At 45.8% G+C, this 27,699-nt stretch overlaps 1 protein-coding gene across 13 annotated transcripts in view; it reads left to right on the top strand.

Moving 5' to 3' along the window:
• Positions 1–27,699, top strand: part of ANKS1A (ankyrin repeat and sterile alpha motif domain containing 1A) — a 211,299-nt gene that overhangs the window by 110,257 nt on the left and 73,343 nt on the right. For all 13 annotated transcript variants that reach the window (XM_051855747.2, XM_051855743.2, XM_051855742.2 and 10 more), the window contains 2 exons: positions 3,486–3,596; positions 8,706–8,826. In XM_051855747.2, coding sequence (XP_051711707.2) covers positions 3,486–3,596; positions 8,706–8,826 — 232 coding nt within the window. The remainder of the gene's footprint in view (positions 1–3,485; positions 3,597–8,705; positions 8,827–27,699) is intronic.

Here is a 27,699-nt window from a genome sequence, read left to right as displayed (position 1 = left end):
TTTCCATTTGCCCTCAAGGAATTACTTATTTGGATCTGGGCAGGTAGTCTATTCAACAGGGTTTTAGCTAGGCGTAATCAGACGTTGTATTTACATTCCTGCTTTATCCAATTATAGTGCCTCCACCTGTTGAGATAATAGGATGAGAACAACTTTGTTTCCTTTCTCAGGGTCTACCTTCCCATATTACAGCTCCTTTCTCTGTGTATTGTTACTCCTTCTAGTCTTGTGGATGGTTCTTAATACTCCTGACCCCCTTTTTTTCTCCCACTGTATTATGCTGTCAGCTGGGGCCGGAATCACCCATTCCACGACCTCCCTCCTACACTGCCAGGCACAGAACTGTGAAGGTTTGAGTACTGCCAGGCCATTGCTCTAACACTGCTCACCCTACTTTGAGATGTGTTTTCAGGTGTAGGTTGTTTCTTCCTTTCAGAAAGATGGCCTTTCCCTTTTGGTGTGAATCTGACATATGACCATTCTGATGAGCATTCTTGGCTCTTTTAGGTGTGCCCTGGGAACGGCCGGATCTTTCTAGAATGTTCCTCTTTGTTAGGCTCCTTACCATACCCTGCCCGAAGTCATGCCAACACTTCAGTATGGATCTTGGGAAGGTCTGCCAGATTGTGGTAGCCCATCAGAGCAGGTGTTACTGAGGACTGTAACAAAATTCCTGGTGAGAGGTGAAGGCAACTGCACATACTGAACACCCATAGCATGGAGCTTCTATAGACAAGGTTTTCCCCCATTTCTTTCATTTTCAAGCAAAATGAGTTAAGCAAGCCCAGTTGTGGAGGAGGGTTTTGCTTTAAATGGTACTTACAGGTGATGCCCGTTAGGGGGAGCTGGAGCCTTTGCAAGAAGCAGCACAGGGTTACTGAAGTAAACAATGGAGTTCTGAGATTAATTTACCCAAGTCTGTGAATTCTTGTCCCACCCTGTAAACCTAGCCCCTTGTGGTCCTAAGTAGAAGCTGAAGCATCTTTGGGTGCCTGCTTTGCCATTTTTACTCGTGTGTGTTGTGGCTGTGCTGTCTTCCCGGCCCTTGGTAATTAACAATGGCTAAGACACTGCTCTGCATCTTGATGAACGCATCAGTGGTGTGTACGGATCAGCACTGTACTTCCAGTACCTGGTCCAGAGCTTGCACGTTAGAAGAAAGAGGCTTGGGGCCAGCATTGTGGCATAGTAGGTTAAGCTGCTGTCTGCGACATCAGTATCCCATATGGGTGCTGGGTCCTGTCCTGGCTGCCCCACTTCCAATCCAGCTCCCTGCTAATATGCCTGGGAAAGTAGCAGAGGAGGGCCGAAGTGCTTGAGCCCCTGCACCCATGGGGGAGACCAGGAGGAAGCTCCTGGCTCCTGGCTTTGACATGGTCCAGCCCTGGCTGTTGTGGCCATTGGAGAGTAAACCAGCAGATGGAAAATCTGTCTCTCCTTCTTTCTCTGTAACTCTGTCTTTCAAATAAATAAACAAACTTAAAAATTTTTATAAAAGAAAAAGGTTTACAGGTGCTTCTGCTTAATTCCAATGTCCCTGGTGATCACTTCTTCCAGGATTCTAGGGTGAGTCCTTTTTGTTGTTGGATTTCATTTTGATTTTCCTCTGCTACTTGTGTCCCAAGGCTGGCTTACTGGTGGAGCATGTTGACCTGTTTTTTTGCCATTTCCTACCTTACAAAGTGGCACTGAGACAAGGCTCATTGCTGCATTTCTGCACCAAAGAAGGGTGGAGAAAATTGGATTTTGTGGTAAATGTGAGCTAAATAGCTTAGTTTGGTTTCAACATTTGAAACCTGCTTTGATGTTGTTGCCATTGGGCATCCATCTGGCTCCAGGGACAGTGGGAATGACCCATTTATCAAGATCAATATGGGACGGGTGCCGCAGCTCAATAGGCTAATCTTCCGCCTGCAGCGCCGGCACCCCGGGTTCTAGTTCCGGTTGGGGCGCCGGATTCTGTCCCGGTTGCCCCTCTTCCAGGCCAGCTCTCTGCTGTGGCCCGGGAAGGCAGTGGAGGATGGCCCAAGTGCTTGGGCCCTGCACCTCATGGGAGACCAGGAGAAGCACTTGGCTCCTGGCTTTGGATCAGTGCAGTGCGCCGGCCGCAGCGCACCAGCTGCAGTAGCCATTGAGGGGTGAACCAACGGCAAAAGGAAGACCTTTCTCTTTGTCTCTCTCTCTCACTGTCCACTCTGCCTGTCAAAAAAAAAAAAAAAAAAAGTCAATATGGACCAGAGAAGTTTGTTTAACAGAGGGATCGTGAACGCCAAATGCTATTTCCGATGGATCCTCAAACATGAGAAGTGGGTTTCCTGGAAGATTTCTCTGAGGTTCTCCCATAACTCCGTATTCGCCTCTACCTTGGCTTTCTGAGATACTCCTGTTTGAGCAACATGGTAAACTAACCTAACTAACCTGTGGGCCCACTTCAATTCAGGCCCCTGCGCCCTTCAGTAGGAACGCCTCATGATCAAGCATGGCAGGGCTGTGGGGAAACAGTATGTGCCGGAGGTACTGCAGCTGCAGCGGCAGGTCTCTATTCAGCTTGGATCTGTTAGGTTTCCTCTACCAAGACCATTCTGGGTGTTCCTGGAATTGTCCACCGTGATCTGACTGATCTGATGTGGCCTCTTTAGCAATTTTCTCACTCCAGTGGAGGGGTTGGCAAACTAGAGCCCACAAGTAGCTGTTTTTGCACACCAAGTTTTATTGGAACACAGCCACACTTGTTCATTTACATACAGGTATTGTCTGTGGCTACTTTTATATTGCAGTGGCAGAGCCCAAAATATTCACTATGTGGCCCTTTGAGAAAAAGCTTGCCAATCCCCGCTGTAGAGCAGACAGCTTTTCAAATATTTTTAAATTTTACAAACAGGTTTTCCTTTTTCAAATGGGTGCAGATGAAATAGAGTTTTCATATGCTAATGATATGTAATACTTCTTATTGAAGGAAGTGACCAACATTTTGAACTTTCGATAATAAATGAGCACAGACTGGTATTAGAGCATTAAAATTTGAATAGGAATTGACATGTTTTTGTCCTTGATTATTTTCCTCATTACTTCCTCAAATAACTTTGGTTTGTTAGAACTGTTTCACAAGTTGATTCTTTTGATCTAGTGTTTCCTCTTTTTAGAGTAGACTGAAAATTGAGCCAGTGGTTTTCCTACGCTGAAATTTTATGTATCAGTATTTTGAAGGACATTTTCTAACAAGGCAGTTGCATGTTCTCAGTGCTGGCATTTCTTACTGGGGTCTTGGGTATGAAAGGGCTGTTTGTGATCTCTGCTATGAACATCAAAAACCGTAGAACATGCTAATTTTGTGTGTGTGTGTGTGTGGTGTGCAAGGTTCTCCATCTGCTCAAAGACTAGACCTTAACTGTCGTCTCCCAGGGGAATTCTTTACATTATTCTCTTCATTTCCAAGGGCTAAGATAAAGGTGGACAGTGGAACACCTTCTGTTTTCTTTTTGCAGAGGGAGCGTCCACCGCCTCCAGCAAAGCCACCACCTGACGAGGAGGAGGAGGAGGAGGAGGAGGAGGAGCAGCGCAGAGATAAGAAGTATTTTCCCAGGACAGCTTCTGAGGTAGAGGGTTGAGGGTTTATTTCCATTAATGAAATGAGTTTATTGGAAAATTATTTGTGCTTTAAGACTTTGCTTTCTTATTTTCTTAGCACCTTCTTGGATTGTAAACTTGTGTGTATCAGTAATCTGGAAGACGACCTTCCACACTGATAAATGTGTGTAACACTGACACATCTTTATCGGATCTGTCCCTCTCTAGCAGACAAGCTCATTATTGACCAATGGTACCATGTGGGAAACAAAACATGCAAAGTTTCTCCTGGCTCCAGTGAGCAGAACAGTCTCACTTTTAGCTTTTATGCCTGTGTTGTCTTAGGATAGAAGGTGTAGGGTATCTCACTGTTCTCTCGACTGTGGCCTGTTCATTGACTTTGGTGGTTCTGCCCCAAACGTCTTATTTCTGTTTTTGCATTTTCTGTTCATTCCATATGCATACTGTATCCCACCACAAACATGGATTGAGTTGTGAAGACTCATTAGAAAATAGGAGTTGTGTGGGATGGGTGAGCAGAAAGATCAGAGGAGGTCATTTGAAAGGAATAGTCTGCCTTTTTAAAAAAAAAAAATTTTTTTTATCATGGGACAAATAAGCTTCTTGCTTAGGTGTGTGAAGAAAATTATTTTTTCCTTGATCTTTTATCTTCAGAATACTCTTTTACTTCTTACCATATTGAGAATGTTTATTGACTACCTGTTCAAAATATTACATACTTGTAATCATTACTTTGTAGCTCATTTCATGCCCTATTATTCTTTAATTTAAAAATTAGTATGTAGGGGCCAGCACTGTAGTATAGCAGGTAGAGCTGCCGCTTGCAGTACCGGCGTCCCATATGGGCACCCATTCGTGTTCCAGCTGCTCCACTTCCCATCCAGCTTCCTGTTGATAGCCTGGGAAAAGCAGCAAAAGATGGCCCAGCCACTTGGACCCCTGCTACATGTGTGGGAGACCTGAACGAAGCTCCTGGTTTCTGGCTTTGGCTTGACTCAGCCCTGGCCGTTGTGGCCATCTGGGGAGTGTCTGTCTGTTTGTCTCTCTCTGTAACTCTGACTTTCAAATAAATAGGTATTTAAAAAAAAATAAAAATCAGTAAATATAAATCAGCTAAATCTCATATCATATATCTTTGGAAGTTAGAGTTAATAAATTTTTACAGTCTTGCCATGGACCACCTAATCTGACAAGTTCTTTTATTCACAGTAAACACATGGAAACAAAAAGAATGGCTTTAGTTTAACAAAATATGTAAATACAAGGAATCCCCTTTAAAGATATAAAAGTCTGTGTTGGAGATAGGGAAATATTTCTATGCTAGGTATAAATTTCATATTTTTTTCCACTCCTTAATTACAAAATACTTCTTATCACGTCTCAACTAACAGTCTAGAATTGGATTGCTTGTAGATGGCAAGTGCATGCACATTTTATGTAAGTAGAGCTTTGCTTCATTACTTTTTTTGTTTGTTCGTTTTACAAGGACAAGCCTAGTAATGTGGAACATGTTCAGCTGGGACCCTGTAAATGCCTTGTGCCACCTGTTTAACAGAACTTCGATTCAAGTTCATAGTGCCCAGGGATAAGGACGAGGCTCTGAGAAATACTGGATAACTAGAACTTTCTGTTTTCCTAAGGCATTCTAAAGCAGGCAGTTTGGTAATAAGACAGTCTCAAAAGAATTTGGGGAGACAGAGATCTCCATTTACTTTCTTGGGTGGAAGAATCTTTCTGAGATGTATCTTCTAGAACTGACATCTGAATAGTCTGGAATTCAGGATCAAGTGGACCAGCATAGTCAGTACTTGGAAGACCACAAGAAACATGAATTTGCTTATTTACCGGTGATGATAAGCACCTGGATGTAGATACAGCTCTGGGTTGCTGTCCTTTTAACAATCCAAGCAGAGTTTATTCATATGCTGTAGTCTGAATGAGGAGGTGTTTTTTAAAAAAATAGACTTACCTTTTTTGAACCCTGCAGTCTTCACCATCTTTGTTTCCCATACTCTGAAAGCTTTAATGTCCTAAAACCTCATATCTCAGGAGACACTGGCTTCATCAAACTTTAGGTTTTTGTGTTTGGCAAGCAGTCTCTTCTAATATTCGAGCCCCTGTTCCTGAGATGTCTCATCATCACATGACCTGTAGAAGCCTTTAAGGGAAGCTGGGATATACCTGCTCTGGGAGAGCTTTTTAGAGTAATGATTGATGATGAAACTGGCTTTAAACATTTTAGATACATATGCACACACATGCATGTGCTTTTGAGATATTTTTGCCTCCACGGAATGAGCTGCCAGCTGCCTCAGAATGGACTCTGGTCTTCTCTCTCCTCAGATGTGCTAAATGTTCATGGAGGGTGCAGCTGCCCACACCCCCCAGCTGGACATTCCACTGAGCACAGTTAGACACTGGCTATAGATACAGTTAGTGACTGTAGTTTTTCTCTACAGCAGAAGTGTTGTTTCTCACATAGCAGAAAATATATTTTTTCAGCTTTTATTTATTGCCAACCCTGGAAGAAAGGACAAAGAAGATTAAGAAGTGATTTAGTAAACAGCAGAAGCCTTTCTGTTGAAAATCAATTATTACCATCCCCACTGTGGCACAGGGCTTCTTGAATGGGAGCTAAGAAGGCAAAAAAGAAAAAAAAAAGTGATTTACTGCTTTATTGTGAGATCTTAATCCCATAGTAGGTAGGGGCCAGCACCAAGAGGAAAGTCTGCCTACTCATTGTTGGGGTATGAGCAGGCAACTCTCATTAAACATCTAAAAGACACAAAGAGCTCTAAAACGTATGGAGAAAAAGTGAAAGCCAGAAAAAAATGAGGCCAGGTTGCCCCAGAAACAGAGGAACTGAATTTTATGGCCATGGATGTGCAGAGTTCCCTGTGTGATCTTGAGCAAGTCCCTAGACCTCTCTGGGAGCCATGATTGTCACCTAAAAGCGAAAGGCCTGGAGCCAGGTGCTCTCAGCTCTGCCTGTGAGGGTTAAAGTGCCTTCCAGCTCTGGCTATTGCTGGCTCTCTGATTCCAGTTGTCCCGCACAAGAGTCAGGCACAGAGTGATTTTTCCAGATTTAAGTGGTCAGACTTCAGGCCATGCATCCAGGCTGTCCCTTCCGTCTCAGGGAAGCATGCCTGGGGCTGTGTGGGAGCTCCTGCTGTGTGCAGAAATCGGAACAAACTCTAATGCAGATTTCCAGGACTTGCATAAGTGATAGCTATGTGAGTGTGTAAAGCTGAAGAACACAATTCCTGTCTGTAAATGCATGGCCTTAAGTTGACACCATAGGAACTGCTTAATGGCCCCTCTTTGTTCCTTTAATTGTGTTCCCAGGAAGAGGCCAGGAATAAGGAATACAGGCCAGTGGCTCATGGTAGTGAAATAGCTTTCAGTTTCCAGGTGGCTTGCAGTGAGTGAAGGCTCCTGCAATGCTTAGCAGAATTTTGGAAAGAGATTATCATTTTGCCTTTAGAGTGGCAGCCTTGTTAACAGACAGGAGCTGCTGTTTCTCGAGTAGTCTAAGACTGCTGGAGTCCTTCTCTCATTAGGCCATAGCACAGTTAGCTGTGCCTCGAAGAAGCAAAATTCTGATGGATCACACACTTGACGCTTTCCCAGTGATCTGTGGGCCGTGTCAGTGTAGGAGGAGGTTTCTGTGAGTGCCGAGGAATCACATTTGAAGGGTATCATTATTTGTCAGGCGGAGTTAGGAATTCCCCCCACATGCTTGTTTATAATACATCAGTTGTCCTGACCAAACTGCTCAAGCAGAGATTCTGTGTGTGTGCTTACCCTTGTAGTGATTATTCTTAATTTGCCTGTAAAACATACCAGGTTCTTCAGACAGATGCGCCAGAATCATCCTTCAAAGCCAAGATCTCTTGTTCTCTCTCCCACTGTGGTTGGAGCACACTAGTCATGGCATTTCTGGCTTGGTCTGAGGGAAAGCTTGGCTGCTGTGGTGCCATGACTCGTCGTGGCCACCCGGCCCTCAGCTGACCAAAGCCTCACAGTTGGCAGGTGCAGGAGCCAGCTCTAATTCAGTTACTGCATCAGACACACTTGACTGCCTGGGTTAGGGATTTCTCAGTAGACTTCCTCCACTGAAATTCATTCATACTTCCTGTCCACTTGACTGTTCCTAGCAGAGACTGGTAGAAGTGATTAAAATTGTGTTATCATACTCATCAATGTGTTCAGAAGCCAGATATAGGAAAACCCTTCCTTCCAGGACCTGAGAAGAAAGACAGTCCATGAGGCAGGACATTTTGTTTCTAATAAATGTCAAGTGTTGAGAGTTGGTCAGAACTCATTTTTGGTTCCCTCTTAAGCAGGTGGGAAGAATTCCAGCCTTTGTATAGTGTTAAGAAAGAAACATGGAGAGGAATGGCTTTTATGATGCACCATGGCCAAAAGCCACTTAGGAAATATCACCAGGAAAGAGATCGTGCAGAACATTGTGGAGGTGGGAGGGGCAAGGGGAGGAAGGATTTTGGAATTTATCTTTTTTAAAAAAGACTTATCTATTTATTTGAAAGTCAGAGAGAGGGAGAGAGAGAGAGAGAGAGCGCGCGCACAAGCGAGCGAGAGAGATCTTCCATCCACTGCTCTGTTCCCCAGATGGCTGCAATGACTGGGGCTTGGCCCGGGGTTGAGCCAGGCTGAGGCCAAGAGCCAAGAACTTATTCCGAGTCTCCCATGTGGATGTCAGGGGCCCAAGCACTTGGGCCATCGTCTGTTGATTTTCCTAGGCCGTCAGCAGGAAGCTGGTTGGAAGTGGGGGAGCTGGGACTAGAACTGGAGTCCATATGGGATGCCAGCATCCCAGTTGGCAGCTTTACCCACCATGCCACAACACTGGCCCTTAATTTATCATTTTTAAGGGATAAAACAACATAAGGAAAGGGGAGCATTTCAATAAAAGGTTGTTGAGATGTGAGGTACGGGAGAGCAGTTGTGAATCCATGTGACACTTGAGTTACCTTCTTTTCCCCTCCTCCCTTCCTCTTAGTGAAAAAGGAGCCAGTAACTTCACATTTGTTCAACACCCCTGAATTGGTATTTAGCCATGTGCACAAGAAGTACTGGCTGTTTCTCTTTCTTAGGTCTTGGCCGCGAGACCTAGGATTCAGGGGAGTGGAGCCAGGGAAGAGGATGAGCACCCGTATGAGCTGTTGTTAACAGCGGAAACAAAGAAGCCGGTGGCAGTGGAGAGTAAAGTAAAAGGTACAGCCTGCACACCCGGGAAGACGCCCCCAAAGGGGTTTTTAAAATTTGTCCTCTTGGTTGGAAGGGGAAGATGATGTGGCTGCAGTACTCTTTGGGCTGGGGACTTCGGGCTTCATGGCAGTCTGGGGAAGTGGGAGTATGCATTATGGTCTTTGATTTTTGATATGTGGACTCTATGCCCTGGGTTGGGTTGGATGGCAATGCCATTCAGCTTGTGAAGTAAAGGAAAGGTTAGGCCAGAGTAAGTGATAACTGGGGAGGGGAGAGACTGCGGAGACTGACGTAGGGTCTCCAATCATAAACCCTAAAGTTAGTGCTGTGGAAAAACAAGTTCAGCAAGTCAGTCCCTTTGGGTTCAGGCTGACGGCACAGACTCTGCTTTTGAGTCCTGACCTCAGAGCGATCCACTCCTAGGGAGGGGCCCGTGATTGGCTGCCACCCTGTAACTAGAGTGCCTGGTCGCCTTGGCCTACTTTCCCGGCCTCTGCAAAAGTCAGTTTCCTCAGTGAGGAGGTGATTGCTGCAGGACTGAGATCCAGCCTGCTGATGTAAAGGCAGTCACAGCAGAGGTAAGTGTGCACTGCTGCAGGATTTATGTCAGCCCCACTGCCCGTGGAAGAACCAGAGGGCACTGCAGGTCCCACTGCGATGTTACTAGCTGGGTTGTGGACTTTTAGTGCCTCCTTGGAATCCTAGACAGTCTATGGCTCAGGTATGATCAGGGGATGAGATGGTTTCCTTTAAAAAGCCCTTTGTTAGACACGTCAGAGGGTAGGGGGTGGCAAAGAGATGTGTTCATATGAATGTGACATCGTAGACCTTGTTTGTAATGGTTCTGCTTAAAAGGTTTTCTTTTCTGGCATGCAGAAACTTTGTGGTCATTTTCATAGTAGTTTTTGATTTGGTTTGGTATTTTATGGTTTCCACTTAGAGCTTTTTAAAAAAGTTTTAATTTGATAGAGTAAAATTCATGCTTTTTGCGTAGAGTTCTGTGAGTTTTGACATACTACTGTATAACTGCCATCACAATCAAAATGTAGAGCAGTTTGATCATAGGGGAAATTTCCCATGGCCTTTGTCATCAGCCCTTTTTTCCCCTCTCTTGTCCCTGGTAGCCACTGCTCCAATCTGTCCTGGTGACTTTGCCTTTTCCAGAATATGCCATATAAACAGAATCGTATAGTACATACCTTTTTGAGTCTGGCCCCTTCCACTTAGCATAATAAATTTGAAATTCATCCTTGTTGAGTATTTCAACAATTTATTTCTTTTCATTGCTGAGTAATAGTCCTTTGTATGGATATACTACAGCTTATCTGTTCCTTATCTGATCTCATTATGGGTTTATAATTTGCTTTTCTTTAATGAATAGTGGTGTTGAACATCTATATGATTATTTGCCATCATTATATATTTTAAAATATTCTTTAAAAATTATATTTTAATAGACACATAGTAATTGTTCATATATATTCCTTTCTAATATCTAATGAAGTGTCTGTTCAGATCTTTGGCTTATTTTTTATTGGATTATTTATTTTCTTATTGTTGAATCTTGAATTCTTTGTATATTTTGGACACAAGTTCTTTTCAGATATGTGATTTTCTCCTACTCTGTGACTTGTCTTTTTATTCCCTTTTAGTTCCTTACAGGTTCTTTTTTTTTTTTTTTGGACAGGCAGAGTGGACAGTGAGAGAGAGACAGAGAGAAAGGTCTTCCTTTTGCCATTGGTTCACCCTCCAATGGCCACCGCAGCCGGTGCACTGCGGCCGGCGCACCGCGCTGATCCGAAGGCAGGAGCCAGGTGCTTTTCCTGGTCTCCCATGGGGTGCAGGGCCCAAGTACTTGGGCCATCCTCCACTGCACTCCCTGGCCACAGCAGAGAGGTGGCCTGGAAGAGGGGCAACCGGGACAGAATCCGGCGCCCTGACCGGGACTAGAACCCGGTGTGCTGGTGCCGCAAGGTGGAGGATTAGCCTAGTGAGCCGCGGCGCTGGCCCCCTTACAGGTTCTTAAAAAAAAAAAAAAAAAAAAGAATAAGATTTATTTATTTGAAAACCAGAACTACAGAGAGAGGGAGAGACAGAGATCGTCCATTCCCTGGTCTCCCACATGAGTGCAGGGTTCCAAACCGTTGGGCCATCTTCCGCTGCTTTCCCAGACACATTAGCAGGGAACTGGATCAGAAGTGGAGCAGCTGAGATTTGAACCAGTGCCCACATGGAATGCAACACTGCAGACAGCTGCTTAACTTGCTAAGCCACAGTGCCAGTCCTAGGTTCTTAATCTTCATGTTCAATTTATTCTTTTTATTTAGTGGGTAAGGTCACAAATAGTTTATTCCTGTGGTCTAGCAATCTTTTAGCTGTAGGTTTTATATAGAGATCTATGATCCATTGTGAGCTAATAGTGTGAGTATGTATAAAGATTTATTTATTTTTCTTTCCTTTTTTTTTTTTTGCATATGGATGTCCAGTTTCTTTTTTTTTTTTTTTTTTTTTTGGTACAGGCAGAGTGGACAGTGAGAGAGACAGAGAGAAAGGTCTTCTTTTTCCATTGGTTCACCCCCCCAATGGCCGCTGTGGCTGGCACGCTGCAGCCGATGCACCGCTCTGATCCGAAGCCAGGAGCCAGGTGCTTCCTCTGGTCTCCCATATGGGTGCAGGGCCCAAGCACTTGGGCCATCCTCCACTGCCTTCCCGGGCCACAGCAGAGAGCTGGCCTGGAAGAGGAGCAACTGGGACAGAATCTGGCACCCCGACCGGGACTAGAACCCGGTGTGCCGGCGCCGCAGGTGGAGGATTAGCCTAGTGAGCTGCGGCGCTGGCCATGGATGTCCAGTTTCAGCACTGTTTGGTGAAAAGACTGTCCTTTCTCCATTGACTTGACTTTATAACTTTGTTTTTCTTTTTCAGATTTTTTTTTTTTTTTGACAGAGTTAGTGAGTTATAGAGACAGAGAGAAAGGTCTTCCTTCTGTTGGTTCATTCCTCAAATGGCTGCCACGGCCAGAGCTGCTCCGATCTGAAGCCAGGAGCCAGGTGCTTCTTCCTGGTCTCCCATGCGGGTGCAGGGGCCCAAGCACTTGGGCCATCCTCCACTGCCTTCCTGGGCCACAGCAGAGATCCGGACTGGAAGAGGGGCAACCAGGACTAGAACCTGGCCCCCATATTGGATGCCGGTGCTGTAGGCGGAGGATTAACCAAGTGAGCCATGGTGCTGGCCCCTTTCAGAATTGTTTAAGGTATTCTAGTTCCTTTTGTCTTTCTATAAAAAACTTTAGAATCAGTTTTTGTTTTTTTTTTTTCCTTTCTAAAAATGTATTTTATAAGGCCGAGTTACAGGGTCAAGAGGAATTGGAGGAAGAGAAAAAGACACACAGATCTTCTGTCTGCTAGTTCACTCCCCAAATAGCCTCAATGACCAGGGTTGGGTCAGTTCTAGACCAGGAGCCCAGAACTCCATTGGATCTCCCATGTGGATGGCAGCAGCCCATCTGCTGCTGCTTTCTCAGGCACATTAGAAGGGAGCTGGATCCTAAGTGGAGCGGCCACTGCTGAATCAGCCCCCAACTTCTTGGTTTATGCAGACTTCTGGGATTTTGATTGGTATTGCCTTAAATCTATATAGCAGTTTGGGAAGAATTAACAACTGTATTAAGTTTTCCAATTATGTTGGTAGGTTTTAAATTAAAACATTTAGAGATGGTGCAGTGGAACACCAATGTCTTCTCTAGTTGCTTTCCAGAAATACACACACATACACACACACACACACACACGCACACACACACGGGCCAGCATTGTGGCTCAGCAAGTTAAGGAGCAGCCTGGGACAGCAGCATCCCTGGCTGCCCCACTTCCCATCCAGCCGCCTGCTAATGCACGTGAGAAAGCAACAGGAAATGGTCCAAGTGCTGGACCTCTACCACCCTTGTAGGAGACCTGGATGGAGTTCCTGGCTCCTGGCTTCTTCCTGGCACAGCCCTGGCTGTAATGGCCATTTGAGGAGTGAACCAGCCAATGGACAGTCTCTCACTGTCTCTCCCTCTCTTTGTAACTCTGCCTTTCAGATAAGTAAATGAAATTTTTCTTTAAAGATTTATTTATTTACTTGAGAGTCAGAGTTTCACAGAGAGAAAAGGAGAGGCAGAGAGAATTTGTTCTTCCATCCGCTGGTTCACTCCCCAGTTGGCCACAATGGCTGGAGTTGTGCCTGTCCGGCCAGGACCCAGGAGCTTCTTCCAGGTTTCCCACGCAGATGCAGGAACCCAAGGACTTGGGCCATCTTCTACTGCTTTCCCAAGCCATAGCAGAGAGCTGGATCAGAAGTGGAGCAGCTGGGACTTGAATCAGAGCCCATATGGGATGTTGGCACTGCAGGCAGCAGCTTTACCCGCTACACCACAGCACTGGCCCCCGAAATTTTTAAAAATAGGTAAATATTACTGCAGTTAACCCTTATAGAACATGAATTGATTTAATTTAATGCTCTGTTTGGAAATGGGTCTAAGTAGGGGAATAGCCTGTAGCATCAAGGAGAATGGAAATTCCAGTTCTTTCTTTGAAAAGCTTCCTCCAGAATGTGTCCAAGATTGCCTGCCCAACCTTTGGAAAGAAGAAGAGGGGAAAGTTAGAGAAACTTCATGAGCGGGGCCCATCTCCTGGGCTGCCAAATATCCTTGGATTTTCTATCCCCAGGTCAAGAGATCTCCAGATTAAGGAAGGAACTGCCAAGAAAGACCTAAGACCTCACGTCTGCTCCTCCTCTTTCACTTCTTCCAGCCCTGCAATATTGGAGAATGGGTGGTGTGGGAAGATGATTTAATTGAACCACAGCATGTGAGGCGTGCCTGCCTCCAGGCTAGCTGCTTGGATTACTCAAAGAGCTTTCAGACAAAGGGGTTGAGACATTAAATATGAAAAAGGCTCTGGCAGGTTCTCGGAAGCCCAGCCTGATCTGGCAGCCTGAAAGGGATAGCTAGCCTGGAAGCCGCGCCTGCTTGGTGGGTAAAAGTGAGACATGTCAGCAGAGCATGTCAGGGGTTCGTTCATACTCAGTCTTTTGTGCTTTGCCATTAATGTCATTATCTCATACAGCTTTTGTGAATTAATTGATTAGTTTTCAAAAGGCTGTGTTAATGAGACTACCAGAGCTTTCAGCCTCTCATTATAATTCAAGAAACTGCAGTATGAGTGGTGGGATGGGAAATGGTTTTAAAATTACATTAGTATGCTCTCTGAGAAGAAAGAAAAATTAAGATGTGTATTTGGTACAACTGTTAAGGTGCTGCTTGGGATGTCCTCATTCCATATTGGAGTACCTGGATTCAAGTCCTGGCTCTGCTTCCAATTTTGGCTTCTTGCTAATGTGTACCCTGAGAGGCTGCAGATGATGGCTCAAATACTTGAGTCCCTGAAACCTACATCCTACTTGAGTTTCAGGCTTCTGGCTTTGGCCTGGCCCAGCCCTAGCAGTTATGAGTGTTTGTTAAAATCAACACTTTTTTTTTTTTTTTTAGGTCTCTGACAGTTCTGATCAAGAAAAAATTAAAAACTGCAACATGGTGAAAAGAGTGTATAAACACATCAGTGATTTTAAAAATTAATGAGAATGTATAGGAATAAATTTTATATGGTTAATCAGAGTTGCTTACCATCCCGCTGGGCGCATTGAGAATTGGTTGGCAGAATTTTAATTCCATCACAATGACTGGTTGACTAGGAATGCTAAGCATCCTGAACTATGCAGGACAGTCCTGCACAGTGAAGAACTTTACTGCCCTGAAATGCCCTTTGTACTTGTGAAAATGACAGAAACCACCGTGGGCATTTGGCCTAGTGATGAAGACATTGGTTGGGATGCCGACATTCCATATTGGAGTGTCTGGGTTTGATACCCAGCTCTGCTCCTGAACAGCTTCCTACTAATGCAGACTCTCAGGCAGCCATGATGGCTCAAGTGATTGGATTCCTATGACCCATGTGGGAGACTTGGATTGAATTACTGGCTCCTGACTTTGGCCAACCAGAGGCCATTGCAATCATTTGGGGAGTAAACCAGTAGATTGGAGTTCTTGATTTCTCTGCATTTCTCTCCCTCTCCCTCTACCCCCCTCCCTGTCCTTGTCCCTGCCCCTGTCTGCTTCTCCTTCTTTTTCACTTATATACACAATATTTTTTTTTAAGATTTTATTTATTTATTTGAGAGGCATGGTTACAGACAGAGAGGCAGAAACAGAGAGAAAGGTCTTCCATCCGCTGGTTCACTCCCCAAATGGCTACAACAGACTGAGCTGGGCCTATCTGAAGCCAGGAGCCAGGAACTTCTTCCAGGTCTCCCACCCGGGTACAGGGGCCCAAGCACTTGGACCATCTTCTGCTGCTTTCCCAGACCATAAGCAGAAAGCTGGATCAGAAGAGGAGCAGCTGGGATAAGAACTGGCGCCCATGTGGGATGCCTGTGTTGCAGGAAGAGGCTTAGCCTAGTATACCACAGCACCGACCCAACAATAGTTTTTTTTATAAAGACAAAAATAGGAAGTTTTAGTAGACTCATGAAGTAGGAAGCTCATTCCTGTAAAGGGCACTAGGCCCAGATGGTTTTATCCAACTTCGTATTCTTCTGTTATTTAAATTGTTTCAAATATAGAAACTGTTTCTGAAATCGTTACACAGGGACAACATGACTGAGAGCAATGTTTCCTGATGGTGTAGCATTGTCATTTATCTCTCTTTACTGTTTGACTTTGCTCCCTGGACATTCTGGACAAATGAGAATTACCATTGAGAGAAAACAGATTTGATAGCAAATGGAAAAGTAGCCAACAACCCTAAAAGTCATATGGCTCTCTGTGGTGCTTTTTCATGCAGTGTCCACTAGCAGTGCTTAGGTCTAGGTGAAATGGTTACTCAGCTTAGGACAGTGATGGGTGATTATCTAAAAACAGCAATAAAAGCTTTAATAGACTCATTATGCAGTTATACTTCTGAGGGTTTTTAAGTGCAGGTAAGTTAATATTCCTGAGTGCTATGCATTTGGGTCTATATGCAGTTAGTGAATGAGCATTAGTCCTCTTAAAGAGGAGACAACTTTTTTTTTTTTTTTTTAAGATTTATTTATTTTGAAAGTCAGAGTTACACAGAGAGAGGAGAGGAAGAGAGAAAGAGGTCTTCCATCCGATGGTTCACTCCCCAATTGGCCACAGGGGCTGGAGCTGTGCTGATCCGAAGCCAGGAGCCAGGAGCTTCTTCTGGGTCTCCCTCACGGGTGCAGGGGCCCAAGGACTTGGGCCATCTTGTACTGCTTTCCCAGGCCATAGCAGAGAGCTGGATCGGAAGTGGAGCAGCTGGGTCTTGAACCAGCGCCCATATGGGATGTCGGCGCTTCAGGCCAGGGCGTTAACCTGCTGTGCCACAGCGCCAGCCCCAGGAGACAACTTTTATTTTAGAATCTCTCTCAACTTTCACATCCAGATTGCTACCAATTCCTGAACCTTTGAGGAATGTAGTGTAAATCTTGGATTTTCCTTTTGCCAGCTTCAGATTGAATTTTCTCAGGTGTACTTCTATCTGCTGTTCTGTTTTTACTGTTGGTTTACTGAGATTTCAGGAAGAAGAGAAAGTAGGTACCTATGTCACATTCACCATTTTGGCCTGGAGATCTTGTTTAGTTTTTTACAGTACAGGCCAAGGCACAAGTTTGGTTGCTTTTTCCAGAGGCAAAAAAATGTCAATGAGAGTGTCACAATTAAGTTTTTTCTTCAGCAGCTTCCTCACTTCTCACCTTGCATTTCAGGAGCTTCTGCCAAAAACCTTGCTGTATGACTGTTTTCTTCCTCCCAGTTTATGTTTCTAAGTGGAAATAATTCACTTTTCTTTCCATTGTGGAATAAGTCCAAGCCTTGTGAACTAAGTATCTGTATTTTCTTCCACCAACTGTATTGACAACCATTTATGTAAATACATATACATGAGACATATATAAAGTAACTGAAAGAGGGCAGAATATGTTAAATTAACAAAAGTAATTTTGGTATTCAAAGGAGTGGATAAACTAAGTCAGTATAAGATATCAGAGATGGCTTTGTGAAGGAAGTATCATTTGAGCTGTACCTTAATACAGAGAAATATACCTAATGGACTGAAGTAAGGAAGAAAGAGAGGACATTACAAGCAGGCAGAGTGTCGTAAACAACAGTAATATGGTAGGCTGGCGCCGCAGCTCACTTGGCTAATCCTCCGCCTGCGGTGCCGGCACCCTGGGTTCTAGTCCTGGTCGGGGCGCCGGATTCTGTCCCAGTTGCTCCTCTTCCAGGCCAGCTCTCTGCTGTGGCCTGGGAAGGCAGTGGAGGATGGCCCAAGTGCTTGGGCCCTGCACCCGCATGGGATACCAGTAGGAAGCACCTGGCTCCTAGCTTCAGATTGGCGCAGCATGCCGGTTGCAGCGCACTGGCCATAGCGGCCATTTAGGGGGGTGAACCAACGGAAAAAAAAAAAGGATGACCTTTCTCTCTGTCTCTCTCTCACTAACTCTGCCTGTCAAAAAATAAAAAAACAAACAGTAATATGGTGGCAGGAGGTAGTGTGTTTGGAGGACAGTTAGCTGGAACAAAAGGGAACTTAATAGAGTTTTGTTTGTCAAATGGCATTCTTTATCCCAAAGACAGTGCAGTTTTGTTGAAGCCTTTTAAGCTGAGAGGGCCAGAGCCTCACTTTAAGAATGCGTTAATTGTGGAGTCTTGGGTTGCTTAGTTTGGTACAGACTGGAAGTAGGAATACCCTAAGTCAGGACACCTCAAGGAATCCCTTGAAGGTAATTAGAACTCCACCTGGCAGGCACTAGGAAGTCATAGGAAGGAGGATATGCATGGAGCAGGTGGAATTAACAGGACTGTACAACCAAATGTGGGAGAGTGAGGGAAGGATATTGAAGACTCTGAGGCTTTGAACCTGGTTAATTATGAAGGTATTATGTAACAAATAGGGAATTGAGGGAAGAGTGTGTATGAAGTAAGATATTATGTGTAATTTTAAGTACGTTAAGGTTGAGGTGTTTTAGCTTCCAGGAGAAAATCCAGGTCAATGTACTCCATACACACTTGGAAATGTGAGTCTCATGTTCAAGAGACATGTTAAGATTAGAAATATAGAATCAAGAACCAGCCAAGTTTCAGTTGATCATTAACATAAAAGAGAATCCGCTGCTTAGAGAAAGACTGGCGAGACTGGAAAGGTCAAGAATTGAACTTAGATTTAGAGGCACAAGGGGAAAGAAACCTAGGAAGATAACCAGGATAATGCAGTATTTTAGAAATTCCGCTGAACATGACAGAAAACCAAACTCGGTTTAAACAAAATGGACATCCAGAGTAAGAAGTAGAAGGCCTGGTGGCAGTTCACGATCATCGAGGGCCCGTTCTCCTTCTGCTCAAGTTGGCTGTTCACGTTTAAGCCATCTGACTGGGAAGGAAGGAAGGGGAGAAAAGCACTTTGAAAACAATTCCCAACAGTTGCACATTCCGCTTTCACTTATGACCCATTGGCCAGAACTTTGTTGTGTGGTTAATGCTAGGATATGGAAAATGTAGTCTTTGTTCTGTGTGGCTGTACGCCTAAGTAAAAATCCCATAACCAAGGAAGAAAGGGAGGGTGGACACTGGGTGCAGCAAGTAAACAGTGTCCAATGATATACATAGGTCTAGAGGGATGAGGTTAAAAAACAAAGATTTAGGCAATTAGAAATTTATTGGTAAATCACAGATGCAGAGATACTTTTCTGGAGCAAATGGAAAGAATGAAATTACTCCAAATACTTGACATGGTGTTAAGAGTAGTTAAGGGAGGCCGGCGCTGCAGCTCACTAGGCTAATCCTCCGCCTTGCGGCGCCGGCACACCAGGTTCTAGTCCCGGTCAGGGCTCCGGATTCTGTCCCGGTTGCCCCTCTCCCAGGCCAGCTCTCTGCTGTGGCCAGGGAGTGCAGTGGAGGATGGCCCAAGTGCTTGGGCCCTGCACCCCATGGGAGACCAGGAGAAGCACCTGGCTCCTGGCTTCGGATCAGCGCGGTGCGCCGGCCGCGGCGGCCATTGGAGGGTGAACCAACGGCAAAGGAAGACCTTTCTCTCTGTCTCTCGTTCTCTGTCCTCTCTGCCTGTCAAAAATAAATAAATAAATAGAGTAGTTCAGGGGCCGGCTCCACGGCTCAACAGGCTAATCCTCCGCCTAGCAGCGCCGGCACACCGGGTTCTAGTCCCAGTCGGGGTGCCGGATTCTGTCCCGGTTGCCCCTCTTCCAGGCCAGCTCTCTGCTATGGCCAGGGAGTGTAGTGGAGGATGGCCCAAGTGCTTGGGCCCTGTACCCCATGGGAGACCAGGATAAGTACCTGGCTCCTGGCTTCGGATCAGCACGGTGCGCCGGCCGCAGTGCGCCGGCCGCGGCGGCCATTGGAGGGTGAACCAACGGCAAAGGAAGACCTTTCTTTCTCTCTCTCTCTCTCTCTCACTGTCCACTCTGCCTGTCCAAAAATAAAAAAGAAAAAAGAGTAGTTAAGGAAATTTGTCTTGCGTAAGTTTTTTTTTTTTCTTTTTTTCTTTTTTTTTTTTGACAGCAGAGTGGACAGTGAGAGAGAGAGACAGAGAGAAAGGTCTTCCTTTTGCCGTTGGTTCACCCTCCAATGGCCGCCGCGGCTGGAGTGCTGCAGCCAGCGCACCACGCTGATCCGAAGGCAGGAGCCAGGTACTTATCCTGGTCTCCCATGGGGTGCAGGGCCCAAGCACTTGGGCCATCCTCCACTGCACTCCCGGGCCACAGCAGAGAGCTGGCCTGGAAGAGGGGCAACCGGGACAGAATCCGGCACCCCGACCGGGACTAGAACCCAGTGTGCCTGTGCTGCAGGCAGAGGATTAGCCTAGTGAGCCGCGGCGCTGGCCTTATATAAGTTTTCTTAGGAAATTGGTGCAGTTTTCCTCCAAGAGTGTAAGTGGGTAAAGATGATGGTTTGAAAAGAGTATAATGGGGGCGGCACTGTGGTGTAGTGGGTAAAGCCACCGCCTGCGGTGCCGGCATCCCATATGGGGGACGCTTCAAGTCCTGGCTGCTCCACTTCCGATCCAGCTCTCTGCTATGACTGGGAAAGCAATGGAGGATGGCCCAAGTCCTGAGCCCCTGCACCTGTGTGGGATACCCAGAAGAAGCTCCTGGTTTCAGATAGGTGCAGGTCTGGCCATTGTAGCCAGTTGAAGGGTAAACCAGCAGATGGAAGACCTCTTTCTGTGTTAAGTCTGACTTTCAGATATAGAAATAAACCTTAAAAAAAAAAAAAAAAAAAAAAAGCAGAAGGGATGAGGAATTGATGTAATGGTGATGTTATAGTTTTCAGGTGATGGACAAAAGGATGACTGAGTCTGGTAGTTGGGCTTGCATTTGAGTTCTTGCTCTGCCACTTACTGGCTGGTGACCTTGAGGAAGTCATAGAACCTCTTGTAGCCTCAGTTCCTATCTGGAAAGTAGGGATACTAATTCTTTCTTCATGGTTATTACGACTATTAAGAAGAAAATGCTTGGCACAGTGAATGACTACTGCTCAATAAATGGAAGCCATTGGAAGCCAGCTGAAGTAGACAGATTGGTAGAGGATTCAGTCAGTTGTTTCTCGAGTATATAACAGGGCTCAACATTCCAGCAACTGGAGAAGAGAAAGCAAATGGCTGTGAATATCCAGTACTGGAACTGGCAGAACATCAAAGGGAACAAAGACAGCAAATGTGCTGTTAAGTTAGGCATGGTTACATACTGCAGCTGGTTGGAAGCTGCTCAGGTAAACTCAGTATATTGAAAAGTAGGCAAGTTTGAGGGACCAGAGGTCCAGAGACAGGCTGCAAGTGGACTTTTCAGGAAGAGTTGACGAAAATGAGGGAAGTACAAGGTCATGAAGTCATCAGAACAAGACCAGTGTTTAGGTCTTAGGTCCCAAAGCTGGGATGTAGCTGGGGGGCCCAAGGTGATAGGGATGATCCCTATCCTGAAGATTCTCTCCCATGCCATCACATATCACCCTGAACCAAACTTGCGAGGCCACTGAACCTCTCTTGGCATTTGAGATTTATTCTCAAATGCCTGGTTTACAGGACCACAGAGAAGAAACCAGTCTCCTTTTCAGAGGTGAGAGAAAGGAAACCAACCTCTGTGTGCATGTTAGTGTGAAGAGCAGTTTAGAAAGGATTGTAAGTGAAAAATGGTAATGACAGCTGCTACCAATTACTGAATGCTCCTATGGGCCAGCTTCCTTGCAAAATTGATTTACACTGGTTACGTCATTCTATATCTCAAGGCAAATCTTGAGGTTGGAGGCTATTTTTTTGTCTTGTATAATACATGAGGAAGAATAGGTTAAATGTTAGAACTGGGATTTAAGGGGCCAATGCTGTGGTGTAGAAGGTTAAGCTTCTGCCTGCAGCAACGGCATCCTATATGGGTGCTGGTTCAAGTCCCGGCTGCTCTGCTTCTAATCCAGCTCCCTGTGGCCTGGAAGGGCAGTGGAAGATGGCCTTGGTCCCTGGGCTCCTGTGCCACTTGGAGGACTCAGAGGAGGCTTTTGGCTCCAGCCTGGCCCAGTCCCAGTCATTGTGGTCATCTGGGTAGTAGAGCATTGAATGGAAGTTGTGTCTGTCTGTCCATCTGTCTCTGCCTTTCAAATAAATAAATCTTAGAAAAAGAAAGACAGGATGGAAGGAAGGAAGCGGGGGGAGGGGGGGAGGAGGAAGGAAGGGAGGGAGGGGACTTTAAGCCTTAGTGTGATTGAATCCAAGGCCTGTGCTTTTTAACCATGACATTAAACTATTCCATCTCAAGTTGTGCTGCAGTTCACGGTCTTAACATCATAGAACTGGCCAGCGCTGTGGCTCAATGGGCTAATCCTCCACCTAGTGGCGCCAGCACACTGGGTTCTAGTCCCGGTCGGGGCGCCGGATTCTTTCCCAGTTGCCCCTCTTCCAGGCCAGCTTTCTGCTGTGGCCCGGGAAGGCAGTGGAGGATGGCCCAAGTGCTTGGGCCCTGCACCCCGTGGGAGACCAGGAGAAGCACCTGGCTCCTGCCTTCGGATCAGCGTGGTGCGCCGGCCGCAGCGCGCCAGCCGTGGCAGCCATTGGAGGGTGAACCAACGGCAAAAGGAAGACCTTTCTCTCTCTCTCTCTCTCTCTCTCTCTCACTCACTATCCACTCTGCCTGTCAAAAAAAAAAAAAAAATCATAGAACTGGAATGGATGTTAGGGAAGTCCTCTTAACCACCGCTTCAAGCCATACTCACTCCCAAAGCCCTCAAGAATGCAGCCCAATCTTTCAAATTTTGAAAGATACCCAGAGAGAAAAAGTGGTAAAGCTTGGGTCTCTTGAATCCCAGCACATTCTTGTTTTACTTCTCAGATTGCTGTGGACCAGAATGGGCTCTCAGTCTACTGGCCTTATCAGATCGCAGTCTTCAGCGAACATCCGCATAACCTAGCCACTACCTTCCTTCTGGGGAAAGCCTGGCGATGCCCCGGAAGCAGCCATGTACACTCAGGAGTTCTGGACACACCCAGCGTCTGATGCTTACCACAGCAACTAGATGGCTGGAGGGTCCTAGTCCTGATGTGTGGGAAACCGGGTACCCCAGCTTTCTCTCTGTGTCTGAGGATTGATTTGAATTAGCAATTTCTCACATGAGCTGCATTTTTCAGCCCTAATTTAAATGAGCAGAGGTAACTGAAAATGTGTAAATGTTAAAATGTTGTTATTCAGAAGCCCTTGAGATCCCCACAGATCATCTTAGTAATTAAAATGCAGTGCAGACGACCCCTTGCTTCAACAGCTCACAGCATAAAAGGAAAATGAATGGCCAGAATGAAAAAAGATTCTAAATTAGTGGGGCTAGAGGCTGACACGGGAATTAGCACGCTGGTATGTCGTATTCAGTAGAACAGCTGGCCTTGATGTATGGGGAGAGAGAGAAACAACCTCCCTGCTTGTGAGCTGTTAGCTTCATATTTGTCTCCTAGAAGAGGAGGAGGGCCAAGTGGAGTGCAAGAGAATATTGGGAGCAGTGTAGGTTGGCAGAAGGAGGCCTTAGTCTGAGGGACCTCTTCTGTGACGCCGGTAGTCGCTGAGCACAAGGTTCATGTCTCTGCCTTTTCTGTGTATTTCTCTCTCTCTTTAAGCCTGGCAAGATCTTCACTTTTATGTTTAAAAAAAAAAAAAAACACATTTATTTGGGGGCTGGCACTGGGTGCTGGCATCTCATATGGGTGCTGGTTTAAATCCTGGCTGTTCCACTTCTGATCCAGCTCCCTGCTTATGCGCCTGGGAAAGCAATGGAAGATGATCTAAGTTCTTGGGCCCCTGCACCCATGTGGGAGACCCAGAAGAAGCTCCTGGCTCCTGGCTTTGGACCAGCCCAGCTCTGGCTGTTGCGGCCATCTGGGGAGTGAACCAACAAATGGGAGATCTCTCTATATCTTATTTATTTGAAAGTTAGAATTACAGAGAGAGAGAGATATCTTCATCTACTGATTCAGTCCTCAGATGGTCACAACAGCCAGAGCTAGGCCAGTTCAAAGCCAGGATCCAGGAGCTTCTTGCAGGTCTCCCACGTGGATGGCAGGGGCCCAAGCACTTGGAGCATCCTGCACTGCTTTCCTAAGCAATTAGCAGGGAGCTAGATTGGATGTGGAGCAGCCAGGACTCCAACTGATGCCCATATGGGATGCCGGCACTGCAGGCAGTGGCTTCATGTGCTATGCCATGGTGCTGGCCCCAAGTTTTCACCTTTAATGCCCAGCTCAAAAGCTGCCTCTTGTGAGAAGGCTCCAAGTTCAAAGTAATTACACTTTCTGCTCACTGCGCATGTGAGAATGCCTTTTTTTTTTTTTTAAAAAAAGATTTATTTTATTAATCTGAATAAATAAAATGGGGGAGAGGGGGTCTTCCATCCACTGGTTCACTCACCAAATGGCCGCAATAACCAGGGCTAGGCCAGGCCAAAGTCAGGAGCCAGGAGCTTCATCTGGATCTCCCACATTAGTGAACAGGTCCAAGGACTTGGGCCATCCTCCACTGTTCTCCCAGGCAGATTAGCAGGGAGCTAGATCAGGAGTAGAGCATCCAGGACTAGAACTGGTGCCCATATGGTGTGCCAGAGTTGCAGGTGGTGGCTCAACCCATTATGCCACAACTCTGGCCCCTATACCTTTCTTAAAGCATTCTGTTAATTTTGTTTCCTAATTATTTCCACATATATCAGTCTCTGTTCCAACAACTGTGAGCCCATTAAGTCGGATTAGTTGTCTTCATCTTTATGTCACTGGGTGTCTGAAGGCAGATGTCTTGCACACTCTCCATTGGTGGATTGAGTAGTTTCAGTGGCAGCTCTGAGGCGGCTGGTTTCAGAGTTTCTGACTTCAGCGCTGTCACCATATTAGAGTTGTAATGGATATTGATAAAGTGCTTTGTAGCTTCAAATACATTCATATCCATTGTCTTTGATGACCCTGTGGTAGACCTTTGAGGAGCGGGGAAGTACGTGATCTCGTCTACAAGCAAAGTATGTTGTGATGGCTCCTGTATGGAGGACAGCAACAGTTGCTGGCATCTGTGGAGGCCTTGCCATGTGCCATGCATGGTTCTAAATGCTTTACATGTATAATTCTTACAGCAGTCCTATAAAATAAGTGCTAGTAAGATCCCAAAATTGCAGAGGAAAATAATAAGGCACAAAGAAGTTAAGTCATTCGCTCTATATCTGTCTTTTGATCAATATGTTATATTGTTAATACCTTGTCTTGGCCGGTGCCATGGCTCAGTAGGCTAATCCTCCACCTGCGGCGCCGGCACCCCAGGTTCTAGTCCCGGTTGGGGTGCCAGATTCTGTCCTGGTTGCTCCTCTTCCAGTTCAGCTCTCTGTTGTGGCCCGGGAAGGCAGTGGAGGATGGCCCAGGTGCTTGGGTCTCTGCACTCACATGGGAGACTGGGAGGAAGCACCCGCTCCTGGCTTTGGGTCAGCACAGTGCCGGCCATAGTGGCCATTAGGGGAGTGAACCAACGGAAGGAAGACCTTTCTCTCTCTCTCACACTGTCTATAACTCTGTCTCTGTCTCTCTTTCTCACTAACTCTGCCTGTCAAAAAAAAAAAAAAAAAAACACCTTGTCTCTAAGATACCTTCTATTACCTGACTTGGCAGAAGGAAGAAACCATTAGGAGTTTTCTCCCACCCATTGATTTGGCAAAAAACCTAGCTTAGCCTTATATATAGTTTTAATGGGAAAATGAATACCAGCGTTAGGGCCAGCATAGTGTCCCAGCAGGTTAAGCCACCACTTGTGATGCCAGATCCTGTATCAGAATGTCAGTTCCAGTCCCTGCAGCTCTGCTTCCAGTCCAGCTTTCTGCTAATGAGACTGGGAAGGAAGCAGAAAATGGCCCCAAATAGTATGGCCCCTACCACCCATGTGGGACCCCAGAAAATGGAGTGCCTGGCTCCTGGCTTCAGACTTGGCCCAGACCCAGCTGTTGAGCCATTTGGGAAGTTGAGCCAGCAGATGGAAGATGTCTCCTTTTCCCCCCTCTTTCCCTCTCTCCCTTCCCCTCTCCCCCCTCCTCTCTCTTTCCCTCCCTCCCTCCTTTTCTCCCTTCCCTCCCTCTGTTCCCTCTGTCTCAGTCTCTGTATGTCTCTTCCTGTCTCTGCTGCTGGTCTGCCTTTCAGATAAATAAATAAATAAATAAATCTTTTTTTTTTTTTTTTTAAAGAATTCCAGCTGATTAAGATCCAAAGTTTCTTAGATCTTGGCAAGCTCTCAGATAGATACCAAGGTGTCATCTCTAGGAATTGTATAAGTCCTGTTTAAGTCAGGTAATAAGAAGCTCTTTCTGTGTTTCTTATACTTCACAAACTATTGGTGAATTTTGGTTTCTGTAATGGAAGTATGACTCTCAAAAACTGTTCCTTTCCATATATTTCCTCCACTATAAGCTTCCATTCCTTTTTCTGCCTACTTCCTTCTCCATGGCATCTGTCTGGTGTTGGAGCTCTTGGCGTCTGCCTTTCTTTCTTCATTGATAGCTAGCGTGAATGGGTGGTTGTGTGACAAGGACTTCACTGTTGGCTCCCACAGCACAGTCGGCATTTTCTGTGGTCTGTGTTCTAAGTCTACCAGACAGCATGAGCCAGGCTGGCTCACAGTCCTGGGCAGTGGTGCTTTTCGTTTGTCTCCCCATCCCCCACGTTGATAAAGAACAAGCTAAAAGCAGATGAGAAGAGGAGACCCCTGTACTCCTGTAGTCAAAGTCCTCTTCCACTCAAATGCAGTCAGGGACATTGCACCTTGGGCCCTATCTATAGGAAGTTGGCTATCAGAATATAGTCCTAGAGGCGGCAGATTTTGCAGCCTGGTTGACTCTCCTTGTCGGCCTCTCCTAAAAAGTATTGTGCTGAAGCTCCATCTGATGGTCATATGTCCTTTCTGTGGCCCCACCATGCAGTACCACAGGACAGCTTTGTCCTGGCTTCTTGTATGTGATATTGTGTTATATTATGCTGCCACTTGTTTTATATTAACACCCATAGCTGTGTAGTAACAGCTTCCTGGAGCCTCAGTTGTGCTGTGTGGAACTCTATGTACTCAGCATTTTTTCTTCCCAGGAGAAATGATTTCAGTTGTTCAGTGCATTATCATTGTTCAGGTCCTGACCTTGGGGTGTTGGGTTTGTGAGCTGGGGTGTGAAAAGAGCTGAAGCTGTCAAATGAAGAGAAGGAAGACGCCAGTTTCTGCTTCTGGGCTGTGGCTTAGTAACCAGAGCCATAAAGTAGAACTAATTGACTGTCCCCACTGCGGCGTCTGCAGAGTTGCCAGAAGCTGAACAGACTGTGGGGACTGGGCCACTCTGCTGGAAGGGTGGGTGGTTAGAACTGCACCTCTGCTCAGGAGAGCTAGTTTTTGCATTCCTTCTTTAAAGGCTGCCTTGGAAGAACCAGCATTGTGGGACGCTAGTGTCAACTGTAGGCAGTAGAGACTGTTTTTAATACATCATGAATTTTATAAAATTCTTATTTTGCACCCACCTCCTGACTTTTCATTTCAGTGTGGAACTGAGCTTTCATGGGGACTTGGGACTGTGGGCGTGTTGATAAGGGAATGTGGGTGGTGAGCAGGTGGCAACAGCAGAGCAGTCCAGGGAGGGCTCTGTATATCCCCAGGGGAGAAGTTTGTCATTGCAGCCTAGTGGAGACTTGCATTCTCAGCGCTACCATAACATTGAAGGGGATCATAAGGTTCACCCAGGCTGTTCCACTTGTTGTAGACACTGAAACCCATGAAACCACTGCCAAGGCCTCACAGCCAGAGAGCAGCCAGGGCCAGGACCAGATCCTCAGACTCCTGAGTTAAAGTCTTCTCTCTGATCACCTTGGACAAACTTATATAGACCCATGGACCTTAGATTTCTCCTTTGTCAAAATAGATGAACTGTGTCCATTTGCCTCTAATCTCATGGATAGTTTCTGATCTCATGGATAGTTCTCGGGAGCTTTGGGTTGACGAGGGAATTGTTTGTTGTATGGACCATGGATATTTACAGAAGAAATAAAGAGATGAGTGTTAGCTTTTCTGGACATAGGGCTGTTATCTACCCTGACAGTGTGGGTTAGAATCTTAAATGGGTTTGAGTTTAGGCAGGGAAAGGCCCTGGGTGCCCCAGTGCAGTGCTGGTGTTAGACTGTGATTTGGTCAATTATTTATGCTACTTCAGGGCAGAGATATTGGAGTGTACAGTAGTAATTGGCCTCATGAGCAAGTAGTGTCAGATTTCTAGGATGTTAGGGAGGTTTCGAGAGAATTACAAAC

The sequence above is a fragment of the Oryctolagus cuniculus genome, chromosome 5 (assembly GCF_964237555.1).
Source record: "Oryctolagus cuniculus chromosome 5, mOryCun1.1, whole genome shotgun sequence".
Lineage (NCBI taxonomy): Eukaryota > Metazoa > Chordata > Mammalia > Lagomorpha > Leporidae > Oryctolagus > Oryctolagus cuniculus.
The sequence above is the reverse complement of the archived record's forward strand: the minus strand, read 5'-3'. Positions and strand labels throughout refer to the sequence as shown.